The sequence below is a fragment of the Canis lupus genome, chromosome 7 (genome assembly GCF_003254725.2).
Source record: "Canis lupus dingo isolate Sandy chromosome 7, ASM325472v2, whole genome shotgun sequence".
NCBI classification, from domain to species: domain Eukaryota; kingdom Metazoa; phylum Chordata; class Mammalia; order Carnivora; family Canidae; genus Canis; species Canis lupus.
Genome location: NC_064249.1, coordinates 21,296,362 through 21,321,502, shown reverse-complemented (window position 1 = coordinate 21,321,502; position 25,141 = coordinate 21,296,362). Strand labels below are relative to the sequence as shown.

The following is a 25,141-nucleotide window of genomic DNA, read 5'->3' as shown; positions in this document are numbered from 1 at the left end:
TTTTAAAGGAGAAAATTTCATTGGGGTTCCAGAAATTTAGGAACCATCAATATTTACTGTTGCTCAAAAATATCTCATTGAGAATGAATACATATACATGTATCAAATATGAGGAATGTTGTTTTAAAGGCATTAAGTTAAGACTATTTTAAGGTCTAGTTACAAAATAATTATGTAAAGTCTACTGCTTGGTTTGTCTCAACCTGAACACCAGGATGGTGACTATCTGTGTTTGTTGGTACCACCTGGTTCAGTTACTGATCATTAGCAGTAGCTAAAAGTGTTCTTTTCATAAGTTTTATAAAAAATTTAGTTGGGAAGAAATAATCACATGGATTAGAATGAACAATATTGAATGTTTAGTTACTTGACACAAAAATGACACAAAAACATATGTACACTATACATAGAAATGTAGTTGAGAAATTAGAAAATATTATTTTACAAACTGGCCCAAGAGTTTTCTTTAGATAAGTAAGGAGTTGTCCTGGTTTAGAATAATATCTTAAGAGATGCCTAAGGCATGAAAGTAGAGGCTCTGTATGGGTTGGAAAGAAATGGCAAAAAGATCACAAAATCATTCCACATAAAAAATTGGGAGATACAAAAGGAAAAGAGAAAAAGTAAATGAGGAGGAAGAATGGAAAAGATTAGGCAAAGTGTAAGGGGGCTTAACTTTGGGTTGGTGGAAATAAAGGAAGGAAATCGTTTTCAATTTTAAACTGGCTACTGAAGAGTGTTATGTACTTGCCAAGTAGCTCCCCTATATGGCGCACGTTATCTTTGAATCTCCAGGAAGAGTCTTTTACACACAGCTGCCTCTCATGAATTTAAGGTGGGAAATTTAGGAAGAGAAGCTGTAACCCACCCTTGGGTCAGGGCCAAATGAACATAAAGGAACAGCTGCAAGATTCAGAGTGCAGAATGGGAATTCTACAGAAGCCAGAAATCAAACTCTGGGGTTACCAAGAGAATGGAGAGCTCAGAAAAACTACAGGGAGTTTGGGGAGAGCATTGGTTTTCCCATAAGATGTGGGATGGGGTTTCAGATAGGTTTATAGAAACCTCAAGGTGATATCCCTTTTTTTAAAGATTTTATTTATTTATTTATTCATGAGAGACACAGAAAGAGAGGCAGAGATACAGGCAGAAGGAGAAGCAGGCTCCACGCAGGGAGCCTGATGTGGGACTCAATTCGGGGACTCCAGGATCACACCATGAGCCGAAGGCAGACACTTAACCACTGAGCCACCTAGGCATCCCAAGGTGATATCACTTAACAAATCCAGGAGCTCCTGACTATGTGATTCAGCTCATAAATATTAATCACTCTTTACCATGGTATTAGTGAAAACCCTCATTAGGGGTGATAGGTACTGCACATTCCTATTTGGATCCTCTCCTTTCATTATCCTATCTTGCTTTACTTGTTTCTATTTTCCCCTATGGTCCAATACTCCAATCTAGACCGTAATAGCCATACTGATAGGTCACTTTTTTTTTTTATTCCTAGAACTGGTTAGCCAGAGCAAAAAATTAAATTTATGAACTCTATATGGTGAAAGAAGTCTAGTGAAAACTAAATTTTAAGCAATAATAGAAAACCAAAAAGTTTTTATAAAGAGCATATTCAATTCAACTAAGTCATTTATTCATTGAACTCAACAAATACTTATGTGCCAGATACTCTACTAGGTTGTTAAACTTTAAATATGACTAAAACCCAAATACTTCTCTTGATAAGTTCACAGTCCTGTGGGGATATATAAACAGATAATTACAATGCAGTGTGGTAAGCATAAGATACAGTAATGATCCCAGTATTTATGAGCTCATTGAAGAGAGACACCTAGTGAAGCCTGCCAGAGGAGTCAGGATTAGGGATGGTGCTTTTTTTTTTTTTTTTTTTTTAATTTTTATTTATTTATGATAGTCACAGAGAGAGAGAGAGAGGCAGAGACACAGGCAGAGGGAGAAGCAGGCTCCATGCACCGGGAGCCTGATGTGGGATTCGATCCCGGGTCTCCAGGATCGCGCCCTGGGCCAAAGGCAGGCGCCAAACCGCTGCGCCACCCAGGGATCCCCTAGGGATGGTGCTTTGAATGAGCTGACAGCTGAGCTAGATCTCAAAGGATATAGAGTTAGTCAGGTAGAGATGGTTTGGGGTTGGAGTAGAAGAGGTGAATGAAAGTAAAGATGGACCTTCTAGAAAGGATACCATTGGCAAAGGCACAGAAGGAAAAAATGCATAAGCTACATAGGGAACTCCAAGCAGTGTTGGGTCGCTAGAGACAAGATTAAGCTGTAAATGAAGTTAGAGAAAAAGCTAAGGGCTAGACAATGGTGGGCTCTGAATGCTATGTTATAAAGGGTAGACCATGCTGTCTGCAATGGACAGAAACTAGCAGGATTTTAGGCAGAACAGTGACATGACAAGAGTGTCAAGTATATTACTTCAGTGACTTAGAAAAAGATTGTAGTGGCATCTGTGGTTGTACCTATGTTTGAGGCAGACAAAGCAAAAGAAATTTATTAGCAAATTACTGTTTTTTTTTTTTTAAAGATTTTATTTATTTATTCATAGACACCGAGAGAGAAAGGCAGAGACACAGGCAGAGGGAGAAGCAGGCTCCCTGCAGGGAGCCCGACGTGGGACTCTATCCCGGGTCTCCAGGATCACGCCCCAGGCTGCAGGCGGCGCCAAACCGCTGCACCACCAGGGCTGCCCCAGAACATGCAACTCTTGATCTCGCATTGTAGGTTTGTGCACCTACAATGTAGAGATTACTTAAAAATAAAATCTTTATTTTTTTAAAAAAGATTTTATTTCTTTATTTGACAGAGAGAAAACCAGAGCCAAGTAAGGGGAGCAGCAGGCAGAGGGAGAGGGAGAAGCAGGCTCCCCACTGAGCAGGGAGCCAGACTTGGGCAGGCCTCCATCCCAGGACCCTGAGATCATGACCTGAACTGAAGGCAGATGCTTAACTGAGCCACCCAGGGGCCCCCAAAATAAAACCTTTAAAAATATATAAAATAGGGGATCCCTGGATGGCTCAGTGGTTTAGTGCCTGCCTTCGGCCTGGGGCGTGATCCTGGAGGCCCGGGATCAGGTCCCACATCGGGCTCCCTGCATGGAGCCTGCTTCTCTCTCTGCCTGTGTCTCTGCCTCTCTCTCTCTGTGCCTCTCATGAATAAATAAATAAAATATTTTTAAAAAATAAAATAAAAAATATATAAAATAAAGTATGTGAAAGACTTCATGCCAAGAATAGGGAGGGCAATTTTGAAAAAGAAAAAGAAGAAAAGGTAGGGATTAACATAGGAATTAACACAGTGTGGTACTAGAGCATCAACAGATAAATGGACCAATTGGATAAGACAGAAAGCAACACATATGAGAGAACTTGGTATATGATAGAAGTGAAAGTATAAAGCAAAGGGAACAAGCTGGACTATTCAATAAATGATGTTGGGTCAACTGGCTATCCATATGAGGAAAAATTAGATCTTTCTTACCATACATATAAATAAATATAAGTTGAGTAAAGACTTCAATGTGAAAGGCAGAATAATAAAAGTTTTCAGAAGATAATACAGGAGAATATATTCATTACTTCCAAGTAGGGAAGGGTTTCTTAAGACATGAAAAACTTATACCATAAACTAAAAAGATGATAAATTAAAATTAAAAATTCAGAAAGAATGCAATAAACAATGTTGAAAGATAAGACAGAAAGTATTTGCAATTCAAATAACTGAAAAAAATTAGGGCATGGCGTATATGGAGAGAGAACTTTAAAAAATCATTAAAAAGGGTGCCTGGGTGGCTCAGTCAGTTAAGTGGCTGCCTTTGCCTCAGGTCATGATCCCTGGGTCTTGGGATCAAGCCCCACATCGGGCTCCCTGCTCAGTAGGAAGCCTGCTTCTCCCTCTCTCTCTGCCTGCTGCTCTTCCTGCTTATGCTCTCTCTGTCATATGAATAAACACAATCTTTTTAAAAAGTCAATAAGAAAAAGACAAAAATGCAATAGAAAAAAATCATCAAGGAATGTGAATAGGTAATTTATAGAAGTGAAACCCAAAATGCCAATAGCATATGAAAAGATGCCTAACCTCTCTAGAGGAAAATGCAAAATGTAAAATTGGATTGCGTTTCATACATATAAAAATGGCAAAATTTAAAAATCTGATAATGCTAAAATTGCCAAGAATGTGAAGAAACTCTCATACTCTGCCGATGGAACAGTAGATTGGCACAACAATTATGGAAAGCAATTTGCCGATATCTTGTAGCATGGAATAAGTGTGCACTTTACTATACAGTAATTCAATTTCTGGACATGTATCTAGAGAAACACACATATGCACGGGAAAATTGTTTCAAGGATGGTCACTGTTTTTGTTTGTAGTCATAAAATATTGGAAACAACCACCAATAGTGGAATGTGTAAATTAATACTGAACTATTTATATGATGCAAAAGGTGGACTAGACCACAAGCAGTAACAGATAAATCTTAAAAACACAATACTGTGGGCAGTCTTGGTGGCTCAGTGGTGCAGCGCCGCCTTTCGCACAAGGTGTGATCCTGGAGACCAAGGATCGAGTCCTACATTGGGCTCCCTGTATGGAGTCTGCTTTTCTCCCTCTGCCTGTGTCTCTGCCTCTCTCTCTCTCTGTGTCTGTCATGAATAAATAAATAAAATCTTAAACAACAACAATACAATACTGAATGCAAAAAGAAATTCCAGGATATATTATGTATATGACAATGTCAAGAAGACAAATCAAACACAGAAAAACTCACTGAAGGATTTGCCTACACTCATGTGCATGCATGGGAAAGATACATACCAACATTAGAACAGTCACAGTATAGTATTGGTAGCCAGGAGAGAAAGGGATTGGATGCGGTATAAAGAGGACTTCAACTGTATTTACAACACTCTCTCTTTTTAAAAGATCTGAATCAAAAATAGTAACTGGGAAGTGAAGAGGTCGTGGAGACAGTGAGTATATCTACTTTTTCAAAAAGTTCACATGGACAAAGGAAGAAAAAGACTTGATGGTAACTTGAGGAGGCTGCTGAGTTGGGAGGCCCTTCCCAACATTTTTATTATGACAAATTTTTAAACATACAGATAAGTTGAAAGAATTGTACAGTGAACATCTATGTATTTACCACCTACATTCTACAAAGAGGATTTTGTTATATTTGGTTTATTGTGTATCTATCTATCCGTCTACCAACCCATCTTATTTTTGGGGTGCATTTTATTTGCAATGGAGTAATGGTTCCAGATGGCTCAGTGGAAAGTTGCAGACATTGGTGTACTTCATGAGTGGGGAGCTTTCTTTTTCTTTCTTTTTTAAGATTTATTTATTTATTCATGAGAGATACAGAGAAAGAGAGAGGCAGAGACAAGCAGAGGGAGAAGCAGGCTCTTTGCAGGAGCCTCACGTGGGACTTGATCGGGAATCCTGGGATCACGACCTGAGCCAAAGGCAGACACTCAACTGCTGAACCACCCAGGTGTCCCAGTGGGAAGCTTTCTGATTAGATGTGAGAGATTAACATGTAGGTTGAGGAGAGGAGCCAGTGTTGAAAAATTGTGGTTGGAAAAAAAAGAGAGAGAAAAATTATTGCTGTAAGCCTTGAAATTGGTGAGAGAGTTTGGCTTTTGAAAAAGGTGAGGGATTGCTGATCCTTGAGACTGAGGAAAGGATGGCGAATGGGGTAGGGATTTTGAAGGAGGTTCAGTGGCCTCCATTTTTCTCCTTGAAAGAGAAGGCAGAAATATTTGTTAGGGGGATGCCTGGGTGGCTCAGCAGTTGAGCCTTTGCCTTTGGCTCAAGGCTTCCAAATGCAGGGAGCCTGCTTCTCCTTCTGCTTATGTCTCTGCCTCTCTCTTGGTGTCTCTCATGAATAAATAAATAAAATCTTTAAAAAAAGAGAGAGAGAGATGGGATCCCTGGGTGGTGCAGCGGTTTAGCGCCTGCCTTTGGCCCAGGGCGCGATCCTGGAGACCCGGGATCGAATCCCACGTCGGGCTCCCAGTGCATGGAGCCTGCTTCTCCCTCTGCCTATATCTCTGCCTCTCTCTCTCTCTCTCTCTCTCTGTGTGACTATCATAAATAAATAAAAAATAATTAAAAAAAATTAAAAAAAAAGAGAGAGAAACATTTGTTAGGAATGAGAACTGGGAGTTGACTAGGTCTTTTGGAGAGAAACAAAGATTAGGTATATTTACTGAACAGAACAAGAGAGGGAAGGACCAAAGACCAGCTAAGGGAATGACACAGTATCTGAGTGGCCAGCTGAGCTTGAATCTGTAGCAGCATAAGAGTCTACTAAAGTATGTGACTTTCTCAGCCGTTTGAGAAGGAGGAGCAGAAGAAGGCAGATTGTGGGAATGATCCAGAGTTGATGCAGCAGGACAGGGAGCAAGGGAATGGAAGAGACTGGTGTTAAGCTTTTGGATGGGCAATCATTGTCCCAGGCAGGGCTTGGAACTGAGTTGAGGAGTAAGACAAAGAGATCAATAAATCTGAATTCTCATGAAATGGAGAAATGGTCCCTTTGCTGAGTCACAAACTTGGAAAGAAACTTTGTTCTAACTAGGCTTGTTACTACGATTCAAACACAGAGACATAGCTCAGAAGACATGGTTTAGGAATTGTCCTGTTGCAGTCCTCACCACATCTCTATTTTTTTTTTTTTTTAAGATTTTATTTTTAAGTAATTTCCACATCCAGTGTGGGGCTTGAACCCATAATCCCGAGGTCAAGAGTCACATGCTCTACCTACTAAGCCAGTCAAGTGCCCCACATCTCCCTATTTTGACCGAATCCAATCAGGGCACCAAAAACATATGCCAAAATTCAATATTTGAAGCCCATCTCTCTCTCACCCCCGTAATCCTTAGTCACTGGTTGAAAGGGAAATGCTTCTAGCCACCTATCTTCTCTTTTATCCTTCTCCCGTTAACGGTTTAGTACTTTCTCACTTCTTCAGCTTATCACTATGAACCCCCTCTTTCTCACCTCTTGTGTCTGTCACTGTTAATCATCCTTTCCACTGAGCCATCTGGAACCATTACTCCATTGCAAATAAAACATTCTGCATTCTTAATATTTCTTCTTGGAAGTGTACTCTCCACTTCTTGCCTTGAATTAAGGAGCCTTCTTCAAGGCTAGGATTTGCCTTGCAAATTCCCCTGGTTGAAGCTGTTTATTCCCTTTCTTCTGCTGTGCTGTAGAGGGAGTGGGGAAGCAGGGGCTGGCATTTGGCTGACCCCCCAAATGTTACTTCCAGAACATCACTCTTTCAGTCTCTTATAAAGGCTCAACCTTCTCTTAAGGATGAAGTCTGCCCTCTCCTCCTTCCTGCCACTAACTAACCTCCTCATTGCTCCTTTTCATTCTCCAAAACCTTTGAGACTAAATTCACAGTTATCCTCTTTATACCATCTCCTACTACCATCCTAGGAGTTCAATAACTTAGCTTCTTATTTTTGTTACTCCTTAACCCTAGTGATCTTGTCCTCCACTCTACTTCAGTTATCTACTTCCCAGGACCACCTTCCATTACGCGTCATCACTCAGACATTGCACCTCAGCAATCTTAAATTCCAGTATCCCATTTTCTGACTACTAGCTTCTAAACTTCTAGCTCCTCCCTTGTTGTTCTGCTGAAGATGTCCTATTAGAGATCAATGGGGAAATGACCAAAACAAATTTCCAGATTTCTTATTCTTTTTTTTTTTTTAAGATTTTATTTATTTATTTGAGAGATAGAGAGAGAGAGAACATTAGTGGGTGGAGGGGAAGAGGGAGAACCAGATGCTCTGCTGAGCTGGGATGTCCTGAGACATCCAGGAGCCTCAATTTCTTTCTTTCTTTTTTTTTTTTTTTTAAGATTTTATTTATTTATTCATAGAGACACAGGAGAGAGAGAAAGAGGCAGAGACATAGGCAGAGGGAGAAGCAGGCTCCATGCAGAGAGCCTGACGTGGGATTCGATCCAGGGTCTCCAGGATCACTCCCTGGGCTGCAGGTGGCCCCAAACGGCTGTGCCGCGGGGCTGCCCGAGCCCCAATTTGTTATTCTTAATACTAGCACTCATCCCTGATCAGTAATGGTGAGACATGGGATGCCTGGGTGGCTCAGCAGTTGAGCATCTACGTTTGACTCAGGGCATGATCCTGGAGTCCCAGGATCAAGTCCCACATCGGGCTTCCTGCCTGGAGCCTGCTTCTACCTCTGCCTGTGTCTCTGCCTCTTTCTCTCTCTCTCTCACTGTCTCTGTCTCTCATGAATAAATAAATAAAATCTTTAAAAAAATAATGGTGAGACATTCAGGTGCTAATATGGTCATTTTCATACATGTTTAGATGACAGGCAACTGGGGATATATTTTGATCTTTCTTGTCTTTGCTCACAGGAGTCTTTTTTTTTTTTTGTTAAGGTTTTATTATTCATGAGAGACAGACAGAGAGAGAGAGAGAGAGAGAGAGAGATTGAGAGGGAGAAGCAGGCTCCATGCAGGGATCCTGATATGGGACTTGATCCCAGGAATCCACGATCACGCCCTGAGCCGAAGGCAGCCGCTTAACTGCGGAGCCACCCAAGCATCCCACTCACAGGAGTCTTAAATAGACTTTGGCTATTATAATTGATGCCTTGATTATACCAGAGGCAAAATGAAAATGGGCCAGTATAGCCTCCACATGTTGACCAATTGTAATCTTGCTCTCAGGGTAGCATGAGAACAGTGGAATCATTTTAAAAATCTCTCCTCTAGACTCATTTGGCCTTTTTTTTTTCTTTTGCATCTTTTGAGGACTCTTCAGAACCACAAAACTAAGGAAGTGATCATTTTCTTTGGCTAGGGTAAAGTAAGTTGGTGTTTCTATAGTTACCAGAGAAACACAGAAATTAATTTGCTAAAGATTATCCCCTTCATAGATTGTGTTCGTTAATAGATGGTTGGTGCTGTGTACTCCAGACAGAGCTGGATTATTCAAAAGATGTGGTGTTTAGAGCTCTGGAAGAAGTAGGAGCACAAAGAAACACATACAACATTTTTAAGAGTTTGATGTTTGCCATTTCTAAAACAAGTTCTGTACTGGTCATCACTGAAAAAAAATCAGAACTTTGCTGCTCTAACAGTTTGCAAAAAATATATTTTTTTAATTACATGGGGAGAGAGGGGAACCTTATTATTTTCAGTGCTTAGGACCTCTAAAGGTTTTAATTAGGCACTGATGTCAGGCGCCCTTGTGGTTCCATCTGAGTGTTTTTATTCTTTTTGCATTCCTGTAGCTGAATGCTGAGGTGAGATCATTATTTTGGAGGAGTGTTTGCCAAGAAGAAACGACTGGTGGACGTCTTTTTGTCTCTGGTCTGTTCCATTGCTTTCCCAAATGATACTGTTATTGGTCGGTACAATAGTGAATTTCTCCTAGGGGATGTGGGGTCAGGTATAAAAAGCACTCACAAAATCCAGGAAGATTCCTAAGCATTTCTTGTACTGTTGAATGCCTAAGATCAAACATCTTCTAATTTATGCCACTATCAAATGTTGCTGGAGGAGAGTGAGTGCTCCTTATGTTCTCTACATCAACCTCAGTTTCCCCATTTAGAATACTCTCTTTCTACCTGACCTGCTTCCAATCTTGACTCATGCCCTAGCTTAGTTTCCCATCCAACTTCTTTGTACCCAGAATGCAGTAAAACAAATGGCAGCCACCCAACCACTTGAGGCTTGCTGTCCTATGTTCCTCAACAAAGAGACTGAGAAAGTAAAGAAACAGTTTCTTTCAAATCCAGACCTCTTCTAGGGAATAGGGAATATATTTTCCTTTATTGCATTAGATTTTGTTTAAGACTCAGGATGCAGGATGCTCTCTTGATGAGGGACAGACAAGGTTGAAAAGGGGAACATACTGAGCAATGAGGAACAGCTGAGAGCTACAAAGATAGGGCTGTGCTCATATATAAATAGAAATGTTGCTGTTACCCTGATGAATCAGACCAGATGTTTCTCTGATGTCTCTGTTTGGTCCTTTGGTTTAAAAAAAAAAAAAAAAAGTATAATTTTGCTAAAATTATATGTGGGGCCAGGAATGTGGCACAAATGCTTTAAGCTTAAATAATATGTAAAAGAATAAAATTACTTTAGCAAGGAAACCTTTATCAACAAGAAAATTATCCATTTAGAGAAGGACAGAAAAGAGCAGGAAGCAAACAATCTGTTGGTGGGGTTGATGCATTGGGATTCAGGAGCTCTGAATTCCGATCTTTTCTCTGTCACTTGTTGTGTGACCTTGGGCAAGCCATATCATTTTCCTGGATCTAAGTATTTTTATCTTTTTTTTTTTAATGGGGGGCAGGGGAGAATGGGGGTTGCATGTCTGGGATGATTGAATTGATTTTTTTAAGTGTCTTTTGCAGCCCCAAACATTTATGAACCCAGCCAGATTTTCTTTTTCGTTTAATTTTTTGCTTCCTGGCTTCTGGCTTAATCGAAGGGTTGATATGTGAAAGACACTGTGGGGGATGAACATGAATAATGCAAGCCCTCTGCCCTCTAGATGCTTATGACCTAATAGCAGATATTAGAGTTACATGGAGGACTATACCATAATATATACATGAGTGGTTCCAGCAGACAGATAAGAACAAATGCCATGGGAACTCAGGGGGGCGCGGAGATCATCACCAGCTTGCAGGCTAGAAATGATTTGCTGGAGGATGACACTGGCATTTACTGGGGAGGTGGGGGAAGGGGAGCTTGAAGGTTGGCAAGTTTTTAGCAGCCAGAGATGAAGGAAAGGACATTCCTCATATAAGAAACGAAGAAAGGCAAGGAGCAAGGAAAGTGCTGGATGTATTTGGGGAAGAGTGGGCCATTTGTGTGGGCTAGACATAGGCAATGCGGCAGGTAGCAATGGTGGCTTGGGACCATATTTGATAGGCCCTTTTAATCTTGGTGGAACATACATTTTACTTAATAGGTAGCAGGGAGCTCTTTTTTGAGCTTGGATGTGACCTGGTCTGCACTGTGCTTTAGGATAATTCATTTACTGCAGAGTGTAGGATAAACTAGAGGTGGAAAGGCCTCAGGGGAAGGAGGACAGCTGAAGAGCTAATGCTTTTAGCACGGTGAAAAGCTAGCCAGGCCTGAGCTAGAATGGTGTCACTAGGAACAGAAGGCAGGGGTTGGATTTGTGTTAGTGTGGAGGAGAAGACTGAGAGGTATCTCCGTGTTTAAGCAAGTCTGAGGCAGAACCTACTAGTTCCACTGACATAAAAAGGAAATCCAAGAAAGGAAGGGTGTTTGGACAGAGGACAGGGGGAAAGAGCACTTTCTATACACTGAGTCTGAAGTACAGGAAGCGTATCTTAGTGGAGGTGTTCAACATTTACAGATTCCTGACTAGACCTCAGTATTGTGGATGGGCTTGGGGATGGAGAACTTAAAGTCAACATTATCCAAGTGAGAGTTGAAACCACAGAAGTGAATAGATGACCAGGGAAGTGGAGACTTAGGGAGGATCAAAATAAAGACAGGGACAACAGAATCTTGAGAAATGTCTAAATTCTTCCCTTAACGATGAACTGGGCATGGTCAGTGTTATAGAGTATAATCAGAAGAGTGCTGCATCACTGTGTCCAAGGGGAAAGAGAATATTGAAGGGGAGCAGCTGGTGAACCATACTTTAAATGTTGCATTACTGCTTGGGGGATTAGCTGCTTAGAAGTGGTGTCTAGAGAGCCTAAAAGGGATTGCCTTTAAGAAAATAGTTAAGAGCATCTGTGATGAGGGAACCTCTTAATGTGTGTGTGTTTTCTGACAGGTGAACAGAGGAGAAAATTGGACACGTACCTGGTCCTCAGTTTGTGATAGCCAAGATTCTAAATCCTCGCTCTCCTTAATATGGGCGTCTTTCAAATTTATTGAAAATTCACATTATGCTACTTTGCTTTTATGAAAGACCTACATTAGTACCTGTTTTCACCAACTCGAGGAAATCGGAAGAGGATTTTCACTGTATGAAAAACGGAGAAGAGCAAAAATAATGTTCAGCGATTGCAGTGAGCCGCTTGATATACAGGCAGTGTGCATCCTGATCAGAGTGGCACTCCCAATCTCCTTCCCCTGGAACTACACTCAGCATCTCAGCATCAAGCCACCATAGCTTTGAACTGTGTCTGTGAGCATCTGTGCTTATCTTCATTTATTTCATGCATCCGTTAGCAAGATGGGTCCTAATAAGCCATCAGAAAAGTCTAAGAGAGCTTATTTTTTGGGTCTGGGAATGCTCAAAAATTTTTCCAAATATATCAGTGGTAAGTGCTTCTTTGCTTTATGTCATTTCAGTTTATGAAAGTAGATAGAAACTCCCTATCTACTTTAGGATAGGGACAGGAAACCTGTACTGGTAATAATGTACTCAGAACCCAAGGCCTCTTTCTTTCTTTTGAAAATCTCAGCCTCTGTTTTTCAGCTTATTACTTGGGACATTTATTTATTTCTCTTCCGTAGTTCCCCAATTTTTTTAGTTCCCACTTTGTCCTGGGGCTTGGGTTTGATTCTTGGAATTGAATTCCAAAGACAATAAATATGTAGATCACCTCTGAGAGCTCAGTGTCTGAAACTCTAGAGGGAGGAAAAAGAGGAGGGGGTAGGGCAGGCTGGGAAATGAGACTTTAGCTCTATTGTAGTTCACACACAAAGGCCTGTTTGCAAACTACAATGTAAACTAAGACTTTATCAGCCAAGGATTTATGTTCACATTAAGATCTGGGATTACACCAGGGAGATACCACTGGTAGAAATCTAAGTAGGATTAACTGCTTCCCTGCAATGCAAATTGGCTTGTCACTTGTGTTTGTTTGTTCTCCAATATTTTTCTTAAGTGATAATAATTTGCTTTTTTAAAAAAAGAGTATTTGAGAGTGAGAGCGAGCGAGAGGGAGCAACAGAGAGCACAAGCAGCAGGGAGGAACAGAGGGAGAGAGAGAAACAGACTCCTGGCTGAGCAGGGAAGCCTGACACTGGGCTGAATCTCAGGACCCCAAGGTTGTGACCTGAGCCAAAGGCAGGCGCTTAACTGACTGAGCCACCCAGGTGCCCCTTAAGTGATAATAATTTACAAAAACTGTGGATATTTGCTTTTGTCTCCACAATTGTTAGTACAACTCTATCCACCCAAGGGGGGAAAAAAACCCCCAAACCTTAAGGAATCCATATCCATCAATGAAAAATTTAGACTAGGGTTTTAATCTATTGACCAGCCTTTTTACTTTAGGTAGGTTGCTTAATAGAATTCTATGCTTCCATTTTTTTTCATTGGCTCAATGGTGATTTAAAAATTCCTGGTTCTGCTTATCTCAGAGAACTATTGTTCAGGTCGTGAACTATTTTGTCTTTAAGTTATAAACATTAGATAAATTCCAGACATACTATTACTTAGGCAATTACTTAGGCAGCTAGTCTGGGGGCAGGATGGGGAGATGAAGGAGGGACTGGGGATTTGGAGAGTCTAGATGAAGAAAGTAGGATTACTGAGAGATTTTTCTTCAGCTTAACAATGGATGACGTCATCAAGCCAATAAGCTTGAGAAAAAAAACCTCTGTGAATGTTTCATACACCACTCCTCACGCTGCTTTGAGATAATTGCTTGGCTAAATAAATACCTTACATACTGACTAATAAAGAATGCTCAAACTTGTACACCTGATGCCCATTATCCACTTGCTCTCTGACTTCTGTAACCATGACTTCAGCAGTAATTTAGTATAAATAAAAATGCTCTAGCTCTGTTTAGTGCTGGGCCCTGTATCTCCTAGCTTCAATACCTTCCCATGTCCACTCAAGCACTGAAGAATATGAGGATTTAGACCTGGAAGTCTGACCATGCAGTCAGATAGTCAGAAATCGAGGCTTTAGATACCAGAAACGATTGCTCCAATGCATCACCACACCATGCACCACCACGCTTAATCACAAAAGGTTTGTGAGGGAACAAAGTTGAAATAGGCAATACCATTGAGACACTGCAGACCTATCTGTCCTGATGGTTGATTTGTCAGGTAACCTGGCTGCTCCTCAGTGTCCTCAACCATTCAACAAAAAGGCAGAATGAGGTTATCTTGAAGGTCACTACCTGCTTTGAAATACTATTTCCCTAAACAGTTTGGGGAAAATTATAAAATGCATCCTTAGAGCTCTTGATAACCCCAAACAACATACCAGGATACCACAAGACCAGAAAACAAAAATATCCCCTTGCGGACCAGTCTCTTCGCAAAGTAAGACGAAAAGAGGAAGGGAGGAAATGCCCTCCAAAGTGGTAACAAAAAAGCGCACCGTATACTTGTGCAACTCCTGCAGCATTTTAAGCAGCATGTTCAAGAAACATTGGTGGAGACCTACTATGTGCAGGGCCCTGTTGAAGTCACTACTTTTCGGCTTAAAAATTATCATCACTTTGCCAGCAAACTCTATAACCTGAACTAGCGAATGCCGCCTTGGGTGGGCAAAAAAGTTAAAGCCAAGGTCAAGGGAGACAGTTTCCAAATAGGCCAAAAATAAAACACTTGTGACATCATTAGAGGAAAAAAAGCCAACATAAATTGCACCAAGATCAAAGGCAAAAAAAAAAAAAAAAAAGAAAGAAAAAAGAAAAAAAAAACATGTTTGGTTAATACTGGGCTCTTGAGCATTTCTTGCGCTCGCGAGGCCCGTCTATCCATCCACACCACACTTCGTAACCCTGCTATTCTAGACCGATGACAAGTCCAGCTGCGGCGCAGGGATCCCGCAGGCCAGACCCCGCCGCCAACTCCGGCCTCGGGGCAGGAAGGAGGCGTTTCCCCGAGGGCAGCTGTAACATAAAGCAGCCTCTCTCCCGTCTTCCGCCAGTGAGAGAGCGATGTCGGTGCAAATAAATAAATGAATACATGAATAACGACCTGAAGGGGAAAGGGGTGGAGAGCGGGGAAGGGAAGCTCTTTTCTTTTTAAATTTCCCGCACCCCTCCTCCTCCCCGCCTCCCCGCGCCGTCCCCACTTCCAGCGGCCGCTCGGGAGCCGCGAACCGCGCGCGGCGGGGCGGCGGGCTAGAGGGTCTCGGAAAGTGGGCGGGGCTGGCCCGATGAATAGTTCGGAGTCCGATTCTTCCTGCCTTCGGTGGCAGTTCCTCCTCCGCGTCGTTACTCGACTGCACACGCGGCCGGGCCCTCGGCCCTCGATTGCTCCGGCCTATCACCCTGGGATGCCGCCTGCCGCCGCCACCGCCGCGGCTGCCGGGCTTGTGGGATCGGTGGCGGAGCCGGAGCCGGAGCCGGAGCCGGAGCCGCAGCCGCAGCCGCAGCCGCGGCGGGACCCGCGCGTCCCGAGAGTTAGGGGGGCGGGCCGGCTCGTTCCTGGGGTGGGGGCCGAGGACTGGCGGGCGAGACCCCGGGGCCACCGCCCCCCTTCCCTGAGGGAGCCGGACGCTCGGAGGCGCGGCGGCGGCGGCGGCGGCGGCGGCGGCGGCGGGAGCCGGTCGGAGGGGGCGGCCCCTGGCGGCGACGCCCCCAGCCCTGCCCCGCCCGGCCGCACTCCATCCCCGGCCCCAGCCCGGTCCGGCCGCGGGGGACGCCGGCGGCGCTGAGCTAGGCGGCTCCGCGGGGGGGGGGGCAGGCGGGCGCGCCGCCCGTCCCGGGGGGGACCCACACCTGAGCCCCGGACCCGGACCCGGACCCACCCCCGGCCCGGGCCACGCTGGATCCGCCTCCCGGCCCGGGTCCCGCCCGCCGGCTGCAGGTGGGCTGCGGCGCCCGAGCCGCGGGCAGTGGGCGGCGGGGAAGGAGGTGAGCCGCTCGGGTCGTTGCCCCGCCGCCGCGCGCTCCTCCTCCCCTTCCCGCAGGCCGGGCGCGGAGCCGCGCGCCCGCCCCGCCGCCGCCTCACCCGCCGCCTCACCCGCCGCCTCACCCGCCGCCGCTCCCGCCGCCGCCCCCGCCGCCGCCGCCGCGTCCCTCCCGGGCACCATGGAGCTCTCCCCGTCGTCCGGAGGAGCCGCCGAGGCGCTGTCCTGGCCGGACATGTTCCCGGCGCTGGAGTCCGACTCGCCGATACCGCCGGAGGAGCTGGAAGCGGTTCTCCCCGTCGGCGGGGCCGTGGCCGGGGGCATGCTGGATCGGATCCTTCTGGAGTCGGTGTGCCAGCAGCAGAGCTGGGTCCGGGTGTACGGTAAGGACCGCAGGCCGTCGGAGGGCTGGCGTCGGCGCTCCGGCCGATCCCGCCCCCGCCCCCAGGCCCCCCCGGGCCCCCGGTCCCCCGACCCCGGCCGTCCCGGGTCGTGCCCCGCACCCCCTCCCTTTCTGTCCCGGCGTGCGCGTCCGCCAAGTTTCTCCAGAGTAGCGCTTGAGCGGAGGCGTCCTGCCGTACGGTCTTTGGACCTTTTCGGACGCCCGCAGGACGTTTTCAGGTGCCGTCCAACCACGCAGACCTCAGAGTCAGGCGCTAAGCTGGAGGGGGCACTGTCACCCGGTTTCAAGGAGGTCGGACGGGGACGCCCCGTGAAATCAAGCGAGCCGAGTTTTCATGTCTTTCTCCTTGAGTGAGGCGAGGCTGCAAACCGAGCTACTACGGAATAGCTTAGCAGTGGGTAAGACGGCAAAATAAACATAGAATGACCGAAAATATTAATTTGGTGGGAACAGACTGGCCCGTAACCTCTTTCCGAGACTCACTCTCCCAAAGGCCACCAGTTAGTCGGTCCAAGGGGTGCGGGATGGTGTCAGATGGCACTATTGTTTCTGGTTCTCGTTTTGTGAAAGCGACCGGGCTGCGGCTGCGACTCAGCAAGTTAAAAGTGATGAACACACTGAAACTTTCCCTTTCTGCATTCCTAGTAACCACCTCTTTAATTAAAACTGAATGATGAGATTCTATTAGGGTGAGCCTTGTGGCAGCCTTGAAGCCGGTGCTGGTTTTCAGAACTCCTAGCCCAAGGATTTATAGCTTGGAATTCAGGGATCGAGCTGTGGCTTTCCAAAATATCGAAACAGTCAAGATGTTTATCACTTAGCTCACGTGGGCACAAGACATTAGCCATGTCGCTGACTCCAAGAGGGCAAATTTGAAGCACCTGGGATCAAAGACGACGTTAAGATGTTATCCTCCAGTCATGTGCATTGAAGCCTATAGTGATCAGTACATTATGCCTTTTTCCTTCATCCTTCTGAAGAAGGTATGTGATTACTATTCAAGAGGGACCAAGACTTAGAAGTTCTCTCTCTGGATGGTTTTTGGTTGATTTCAAGACTTCAGGTCCATCATTAGGAGAAAGATCACAGAAAGAGGAGTCCAGAGACTTGAGTTTTTGTCTTGGTTCTGCCAGTAAGTGGCTATGTGATTTGGGGTAGATCAGGTCACTTTTTTTTTGAACCTCTGATTCTTCATCTGTAAAACGAATGAATTGGATTAAATAATCTCTTAATGGCCCTTTCAATTGTAAAAATCCTGTAGTTCTTACAACCACTTCTTAAGGATTTATGTATGTACCACTTTATATTTTGCTCGGTGCTTATACATGGTCTTTGATGTTGTTCTAAGTAACTGAAAGAATTAAAGCAAAGAAGTAGGAGATGATGTAAGGTCATCCAGTTCATTCTCAGCAGATTAAAAACTTGAGTGCCTGATTTCCCATCCACCTGCTGATCCCATTTATCCGATAGCTTATAACAAAGGTTGACAAGAACCTGAAAATGAACTCGAATTGGAGTATATTGTAGTTAGAATGTTTTTCCATCCTATCCTCCTCTTTATCATTACACACTTCTCTGGCACATTGCTTTTTACATAAAGTCAGAGATAGGGTCGTGTTACTGTGAGAATATGTATTTATGATAATTTGGTATTTCAGTGTCCAAAAGTATTCTGTCTGGGTATTCCAGACCTTGCGTAATTTTTTTTTAAAGATATTTATTTATTTATTATTTACTTACTTACTTATTTATTTATTTATTTATGATAGACATGCAGAGAGAAGGAGAGACCTAGGCTGAGGGAGAAGCAGGCTCTGAGGGGAGCCTGATGTGGGGCTCGATTCCAGGACCCCGGGATCTGAGCCAAAGGCAGATGCTCAACCACTGGGCCACCCAGGCCCCCCCCCCCCCCCAAGACCTAACATAAATCATTGTTCTTTGCATGAAACCCATAAAAATAGGTGCATGTTTTTGTTGCTCATTTTTAGGGGTAGATTTGTGAGTGGTGTGTGGTGTGTATGCATATATATACATACAGATATGTGTATATTTTTAAGTATATATAAATATGCATACATATATTCTCTACTCACATGTACTATGCATGTCAGTGTCAAGTTGCAGACTTTCCACAGCATTGTAACTTTTTTGCTTTTCCTATCAATTAACCAGATGTTTTAATTTACTGTTTAGTGTACTTATACTTTCCTTCCTCTAAGGCAGTTCATCCTGGATACTACTTTGTTGTCTTTAGTTTAATGTAAATACTCCAAAACTATCTGAATGATTCTTGGCTTCTCTGTGTCCTTAGCTAGTTTTTAAGTTGCCTATTGCATAACTCTTTGAAAAGCTTTTGAAATAAAAATAATAGAATGTGGAAAATCGATTTGGAAAACACTAGTTCATTTTGGTTTTTTTTTTTGTTTACTTGTTTATTTTGTGTGTTCACAATCTTGATTGTTTTGGAACACTTAGGTTCTTCTACACAATTTAAGGAGACTTTGATGAGTGTCGGCTAATGTTTTTAAAGGAAATTCAGAAACTGGGAATCTAGTCTAGAGTATACAACTGGGGATTGAGAACTGGAGTTTTCATTCTCTCTTTGCCACAAATTGGTTGTCTAACTTTGGGTAAGTAATTTTAACTCTGTGGCTCTAGGTTTCTACATAAAATGTAAAATCTGGACTAATTGGCATCTGTGGTCCATTTTAGCTTTAGAGTTGTCTGATTCTGTGGCCTGCCCTATTATTTTACCTATTACTTGGCCTACCAATTCCAGTCTGACTCTTGGGGACAAGCATCAAGAAAGCCTCTCCCCCCTTTTGTTTTTCTTAAAGATTTTTATTTATTTATTCAAGAGAGACACAGAGAAAGAGGCAGAGGCAGAGACAGAGGGAGAAGCAGGCTCCATGCAGGGAGCCCGACGTGGGACTCGATCCTGGGTTTCCAGGATCACGCCCTGGGCTGAAGGCTCGCTAAACCGCTGAGCCACCCCGGCTGCCCAAGAAAGCCCTTAATGAGTTTAAATCATGATTATCAGGGGCTTCTGAGGAGCACTTTTATCAAAAGGTCAGTGAACTTAGTTGTGAAAGCAGGAATGTTGAAGGCAGATGTATATTTGTTTGGAATGTTTTGACAAGATAGGAAGGTGGAGAAAATGGGGATCTTGTTTAGGTGAAGCTTATTCAGTTTTGAGCACTAACCTGAAATAGCCATGTGGACTTTAAAAGGGTACAAAGTAAGAGCTGTATTAAGTGCTCCTGGCTTCTGGCTATGGTACACATTCTCTACAATATGTTTGAAATCAACATGCAAACATGCAAAAAAAAAATCAAAATGGCACTAACACCCCTCCCCCCCCAACCTGAATATCTTAACAGAAACTTTTGGAAATAATATTTTGTTAGTTCGCCTCATGAAATTTGAAGACTAGGCACTGTTTTGAGTTTGCTATCGACTGTTTTGTTGATAATACCTGTATTCAGAGTTTTGTATATTGCCAGGATTAGAAAACTTTTTTTTGGAATCTGTCAGAGCTTTAAAATAGGTAGATGTATATTTAGAAGACAAATGCATCTCTTTGAGACATAGCTAAAAGAAAATATTTATGCTGCCCTGTCCTTCATTTTCTTTTAGTTGTAAAATGTTCCATTTGTTTTATTACAGTTTTATAATAAGTTGTGCCTGTGCCCTGTCAAGACTATAAAATATTTGATACCAGGAAGTCTCTCTTGTTTGTCTTTGTATTCCTATCTTGCCACCCCCTTCATTGTCACCATGTCTAGCAGATTGGTACCTTGCTCATAGTCAGTGTCTGTTGGATGTTGATACATGTGTCCTTTGACCATCCAGATCTCAACCTGACTGATTGTATGGGTGGCAGAGTAGCTTAAACAAAGGCATGCCACAAACAGCTAAATATGGATGCAGAATCCAAGAGCATCAAATGCAGAACATTTTTCAGATATTTATAGCCTCAAAGCAAAGTCAATTGGCTGAAAAAGCGCAGCAGCCTAGCAAAAGGAAACGGGAGCGGCAAAGCCAGCCTCACTGTCTGTGCTTTCTGGTAAACAATGAGAACATTAAAATTAACTACTTTACCATGAATGGATGGCGAGTGCAGGACACTGTTTGGGAGAAATTGAAGATCCCAGTCTCTAGTAGGGCCTACATTGGAGCTTTGCACCCATCAGCATAACAGGTCTGCAAGGGCATGCACAGATGTGCTCTTGTATAGCTAGAGGGGAAATACAGTTATCGCACTAAAGTGCTCACCAAGAAATCATATGGTTTTGATTTTAATAGTATAAGCAGGACTTATCTAAAATATTCACTTAATAAAATAAATAACATCCACATTATTGCTTACCATTAAGCTAGTGTATAACTCACTGTTTATTGATGACTGATAGGGAGCTGCTGGAAATTTTCTAAAGGCTGGTACAATTTCAGCAAGCAGAACAGAAAGAATCATACTGCATCATATGCCATATAATTCTAGACATGTGATAATGAGAATTTGGTAAAAATTTCTCATGAACCTAGAAATGAATTGATATAGGGGGCGGTTTCCCCTGTTTGTATTAAATAGTTTTGCTTATGTTTCATGAATAAAGACAAAGATGAGATATATTTCATTGCATTTTTAGATAATATGCCTCTATATTTGCTTAAAACACTGCAACCAGTAACAAGTTCAGGAAATTGTTTCATTTTGGTCCAGTATGAATTAGATGTGACTAATTCACTGGCCTTATACGAAATGTTCTTAACATAATTAACTTTGCATATTCTCAGTGAATCACTCATTCTTACATGTCTTAAATATGTACCCCAGGCATGACTCCCTTTTTGTATTAATGTGTGGATGAAAGTTGTTTTAAGTTTTGTGCTCTAGCTAATTGATTGCTTGAAGAAAATCAGTGAATGTGTACCCAATATATCCCAAAACATGTTCACGTTGCTTAAGTGTCTTAATTTCCTCAAATACTATTAATTGAACTTTTATTATTATTATAATTATATAATAATTGTATTATAATTATTATTAAATTATATTAGCAATTCTTGGGATCTTTTAAATTTTTATTTTTATTTATGATAGTCACACACAGAGAGAGAGAGAGGCAGAGACATAGGCAGAGGGAGAAGCAGGCTCCATGCACCGGGAGCCCGACGTGGGATTTGATCCCACGTCTCCAGGATTGCGCCCTGGACCAAAGAAAGGCAGGCGCTAAACTGCTGCACCACCCAGGGATCCCCAATTCTTGGGATCTTAAGCTTGAGTTCAGTACTTAGATTGTGGCATTACCTTTGAATGTTGAAATGTTAATTTCCCAATACATTTTATGTACATTAGTAGACAGTTCGCTGAAACGAGAGATAACTATCAAAAGAATGGCTAGGCATATACTGTTTATTTTAAATTGTGGTGTTGATTTCCAATAGCCATCCCTTTTTTTCTTTTGAGAGAAAATTTGTATATCTCATTTAAATTTTCTGTTCTTTTAGTGTTTATAGACATGGACAATTTCCTTTATCATATCAGTATTTTTCTACCCTCTATTATGTTGCTTTATTGCTATTTCATTTTCAAAGATTGAAAATATTTTTGAAGAATAGAACTATACATCCATAGTCTCTTTTCCATAACCATTTGGACTAGAGTGTTTCAGAATCCAATTTTTTTTTTTTTATTTTAGAAAATGTGCTATGTATACAGTGACATAAGCCCCTTAGTGGGATCTGGAGCAACATCCAGGAATCAATCATGCTAATATTCCTACAGTTCAGTAAAAATCCACACAAAGTATGGTATAAGGCTATATATAGTGGTGTGTCATTGAAGGTCAGATTTTACTGCTGAAGAAGTTATGAAGAAAGTGTTTTCACAGCTTTTTGGACTTAGGAATTACAGGTATGGAATTGAGGGTATGTACAAATTTTCTGAACTAAATAATGCAAAGTTCTAGACTACACCTGTTTGAGAATAGTTCACTTAACAGGAGTGCCTTTATCTTTTCTACATTGTAAAAATCAGTGCCTGTACTTTAAAAAATGATGTACAATCGTGTGTCATTATGTTGAATGAAATAAATTTCTCGGATTTTCTAAGGAAGAAAAGGAATTCACATGACAAAGCAAGTAGGTTTTACTAAGATTACTAAGGAAGCGGTGGCAAGGCAGTGGTTTCTAATGCTTTCTTTCATTAGAAAGAAGGATGAGGTAAGTTGAAGCAGAGGATTTATGTAATTGTTCTTTGCAGTTGCTCTCTTCAGTAGCACAGAGTGATTTGACCACCTTTTAAAGTAGGTGAACCACAAAAAAGCATTCAACTAATGCCCGAGTTAATCCAGAAAAAATTCAGTTGTCTGCTCCCTTGTCCCTCCCTATTGGAATAACTTTTAAGTAACAAGAGAGGTGTTTGGTCTTGTTACCAGGAGGAGGAGTTTAAAGTGTACTGAGGGCACTACCGAAATTGCTTCACTCTGTCTTGGCAGAGGGATAATTGCTCTCTGATGTTGGTAAAAACACCTTTCTTCCTAAAAGCTATCAAGTGCTTCGTAAGACCTGTAGGTAAAGAACCCATTATAGATTTAATGTAGCTTATTTTCTAATGAAGAAGGCAGCCATCAAAAAGTACCTGATATGCAAGTGGTAGAAAAAAAAAGATACGCCAAGGTTCAGGTAATAAGTAGGGTTAGTGGGTCTACTGTAAACAATAGAAAAAAAATGGAATCCTTGAAGGCATGACAAAACTTCATCTGCTAGACTGTGATACAGAAGTTGTCATCTTCCTTATCTCGACAGCAGATTTGGATGTTAGAGTCTAAGTTTTGACTTCCCTTACCAAGTGTTGGTTACATTAGTTAGTTGCCTGATTCTCCTCTGCTCATAAGAGTCCAATTTAGATCCTGATTGCATTCTTATGCCTCCATAAATTGTCAATACTTAGATTGTGGCATTACCTTCGAATGTTGAAATGTTAATTTCCCAATACATTTATGTACATTAGGAGTAGACAGTTGTTCGCTGAAACAAGAGATAACTATCAAAAGAATGCCTAGGCATATACTGTTTATTTTAAATTGTATTGATTTCCAATAGCCACCCGTTTTTTTCCTTTGAGAGAAAATTTGTATATCTCATTTAAATTTTCTGTTCTGCGCCTGGGTGGCTTAGTGGGTTAAGCATCTGCCTTTGGCTCGGGACATGTTCTCAGAGTCCTGGGATCAAGCCCCACATCGGGCTCCCTGCTCAAGGGCTAGTCTGCTTGTCCTTTCCCCTCTGTTCCTCTCCCTGTTTTCTCTTCCTCTCTCTCAAATAAATAAAACTTAAAAAAAATTTTTCTATTCTGTTAGTGTTTATAGACATGGACAATTTCCTTTATCATATCTTAGTATTTTTCTATCCTCTATTATGTTGGTTTATTGCTATTTCAGTGTTCAAGTTCTGTTCACATTGTATCGTTGTCAGGCTTTCTAAAAGTACTCCTTACTGGACCCCTGAGTCCAAAAGGTTGGTAATACTTGCAGATACTGTTTGGGAGAGCAAAAATTTACAAAGGAAAACATTTTAACAAAAGGCAAGAAAGCAAAATTCAGAAGGATGCTGTGGAAAGTTAAGAAGAAACATTTATTTATTTATTTATTTATTTATTTATTTATTTATTTATTTATTTTTATTACAAAGAAACTTTAAAGTTGATAGTCCTAAATATTTTCAGAACAATCCTTTAAGTTACCTCATTAAGGAAACTGGATCAGGAAGTTTAGCTTATTCCCAAAATTGGAGAACAAATTCCACAGTTTGCCAGGATTAGAACTCTAACCTCAGATTCCTCAGCCTCCTGTTTTAGCTTCTAGATCTTACTGCGTGCCCTTAGGGAGATGGCCTTTCAAAGCTTAAGGTCAGGAAAGCTGGACAGTGAGAAATACCAGATTGTTAGTTTCACAGTCTTGAAGGGAAATGCTGGAAGTACCATTACCTAGGTAACAGAAAACAAAAATGGACAAAACATTCAGAAAGTAGGGGGATGAAATAATCTTATAGTGTGATTCTTAAGAGGTAGAGTAGAAGACAGATTAGATATTTTTCATCTCTAAATTTTTTATCCATAAATCCTCTATTTTGTAATTGGAAGTAATGTTTTAAGGAAATTTAAATGTTTCATTTGTGATGCTTAGAAACCTGGATGATACCTAATAAGTTTCTACCTTCTCTTTTAATTTCTAACCTCTCTGATTCACGTTATAAATTAATGCCTTGGGATCCCTGGGTGGCGCAGTGGTTTAGTGCCTGCCTTTGGCCCGGCGCATGATCCTGGAGACCCAGGATCGAATCCCACGTCGGGCTCCCTGCATGGAGCCTGCTTCTCCCTCTGCCTGTGTCTCTGCCTCTCTCTCTCTCTCTCTCTCTGTGTGACTATCATGAATAAATAAATAAATAAAATCTTTTAAAAAAATAAATTAATGCCTTTTTTCTTACTATGAATATAATAGTGCTTAATGTAAAGAATTTGAATTATAGGAAAATCCAAAGAAAATTAAAGTCACTTGTAATTACACTTCTGAGAGATAACTATTCTTTTAATATTTTGTTATATTTTTATCCCTGTCTTTTCTGTGTAAAAATGTACTTCTTTGTATGTATTTGCTATCATATTGCATATATTTTACATCTTTCTTTTCTTTCTTTTCTTTTCTTTTCTTTTCTTTTCTCTTTTCTTTTTTTTCTTTTCTTTTCTTCTTTTTTTAAAAGATTTATTTATTCATGAAAGACAGAGAGAGAGAGCAGAGACATAGGCTGAGGGAGAAACAGGCTCCCTGCAGGGAGCCCAATGCAGGGGGAGAAGGGGGACTGGATCCCAGGACCCTGG

At 42.0% G+C, this 25,141-nt stretch overlaps 1 protein-coding gene across 4 annotated transcripts in view; it reads left to right on the top strand.

The window, feature by feature from the left end:
* The first annotated feature begins 16,004 nt into the window (after nt 1–16,004).
* Nucleotides 16,005–25,141, top strand: part of RASAL2 (RAS protein activator like 2) — a 347,793-nt gene continuing 338,656 nt past the window's right edge. For 3 of the 4 annotated variants that reach the window (XM_025430194.3, XM_025430192.3, XM_025430191.3), the window contains exon 1: nt 16,005–16,243. In XM_025430194.3, coding sequence (XP_025285979.1) covers nt 16,042–16,243 — 202 coding nt within the window. In that variant the 5' untranslated portion in view covers nt 16,005–16,041. Of the gene's footprint in view, nt 16,244–16,470; nt 16,662–25,141 lie in introns of those variants that run through there. The other variant, XM_025430195.3, reaches the window with a different exon arrangement.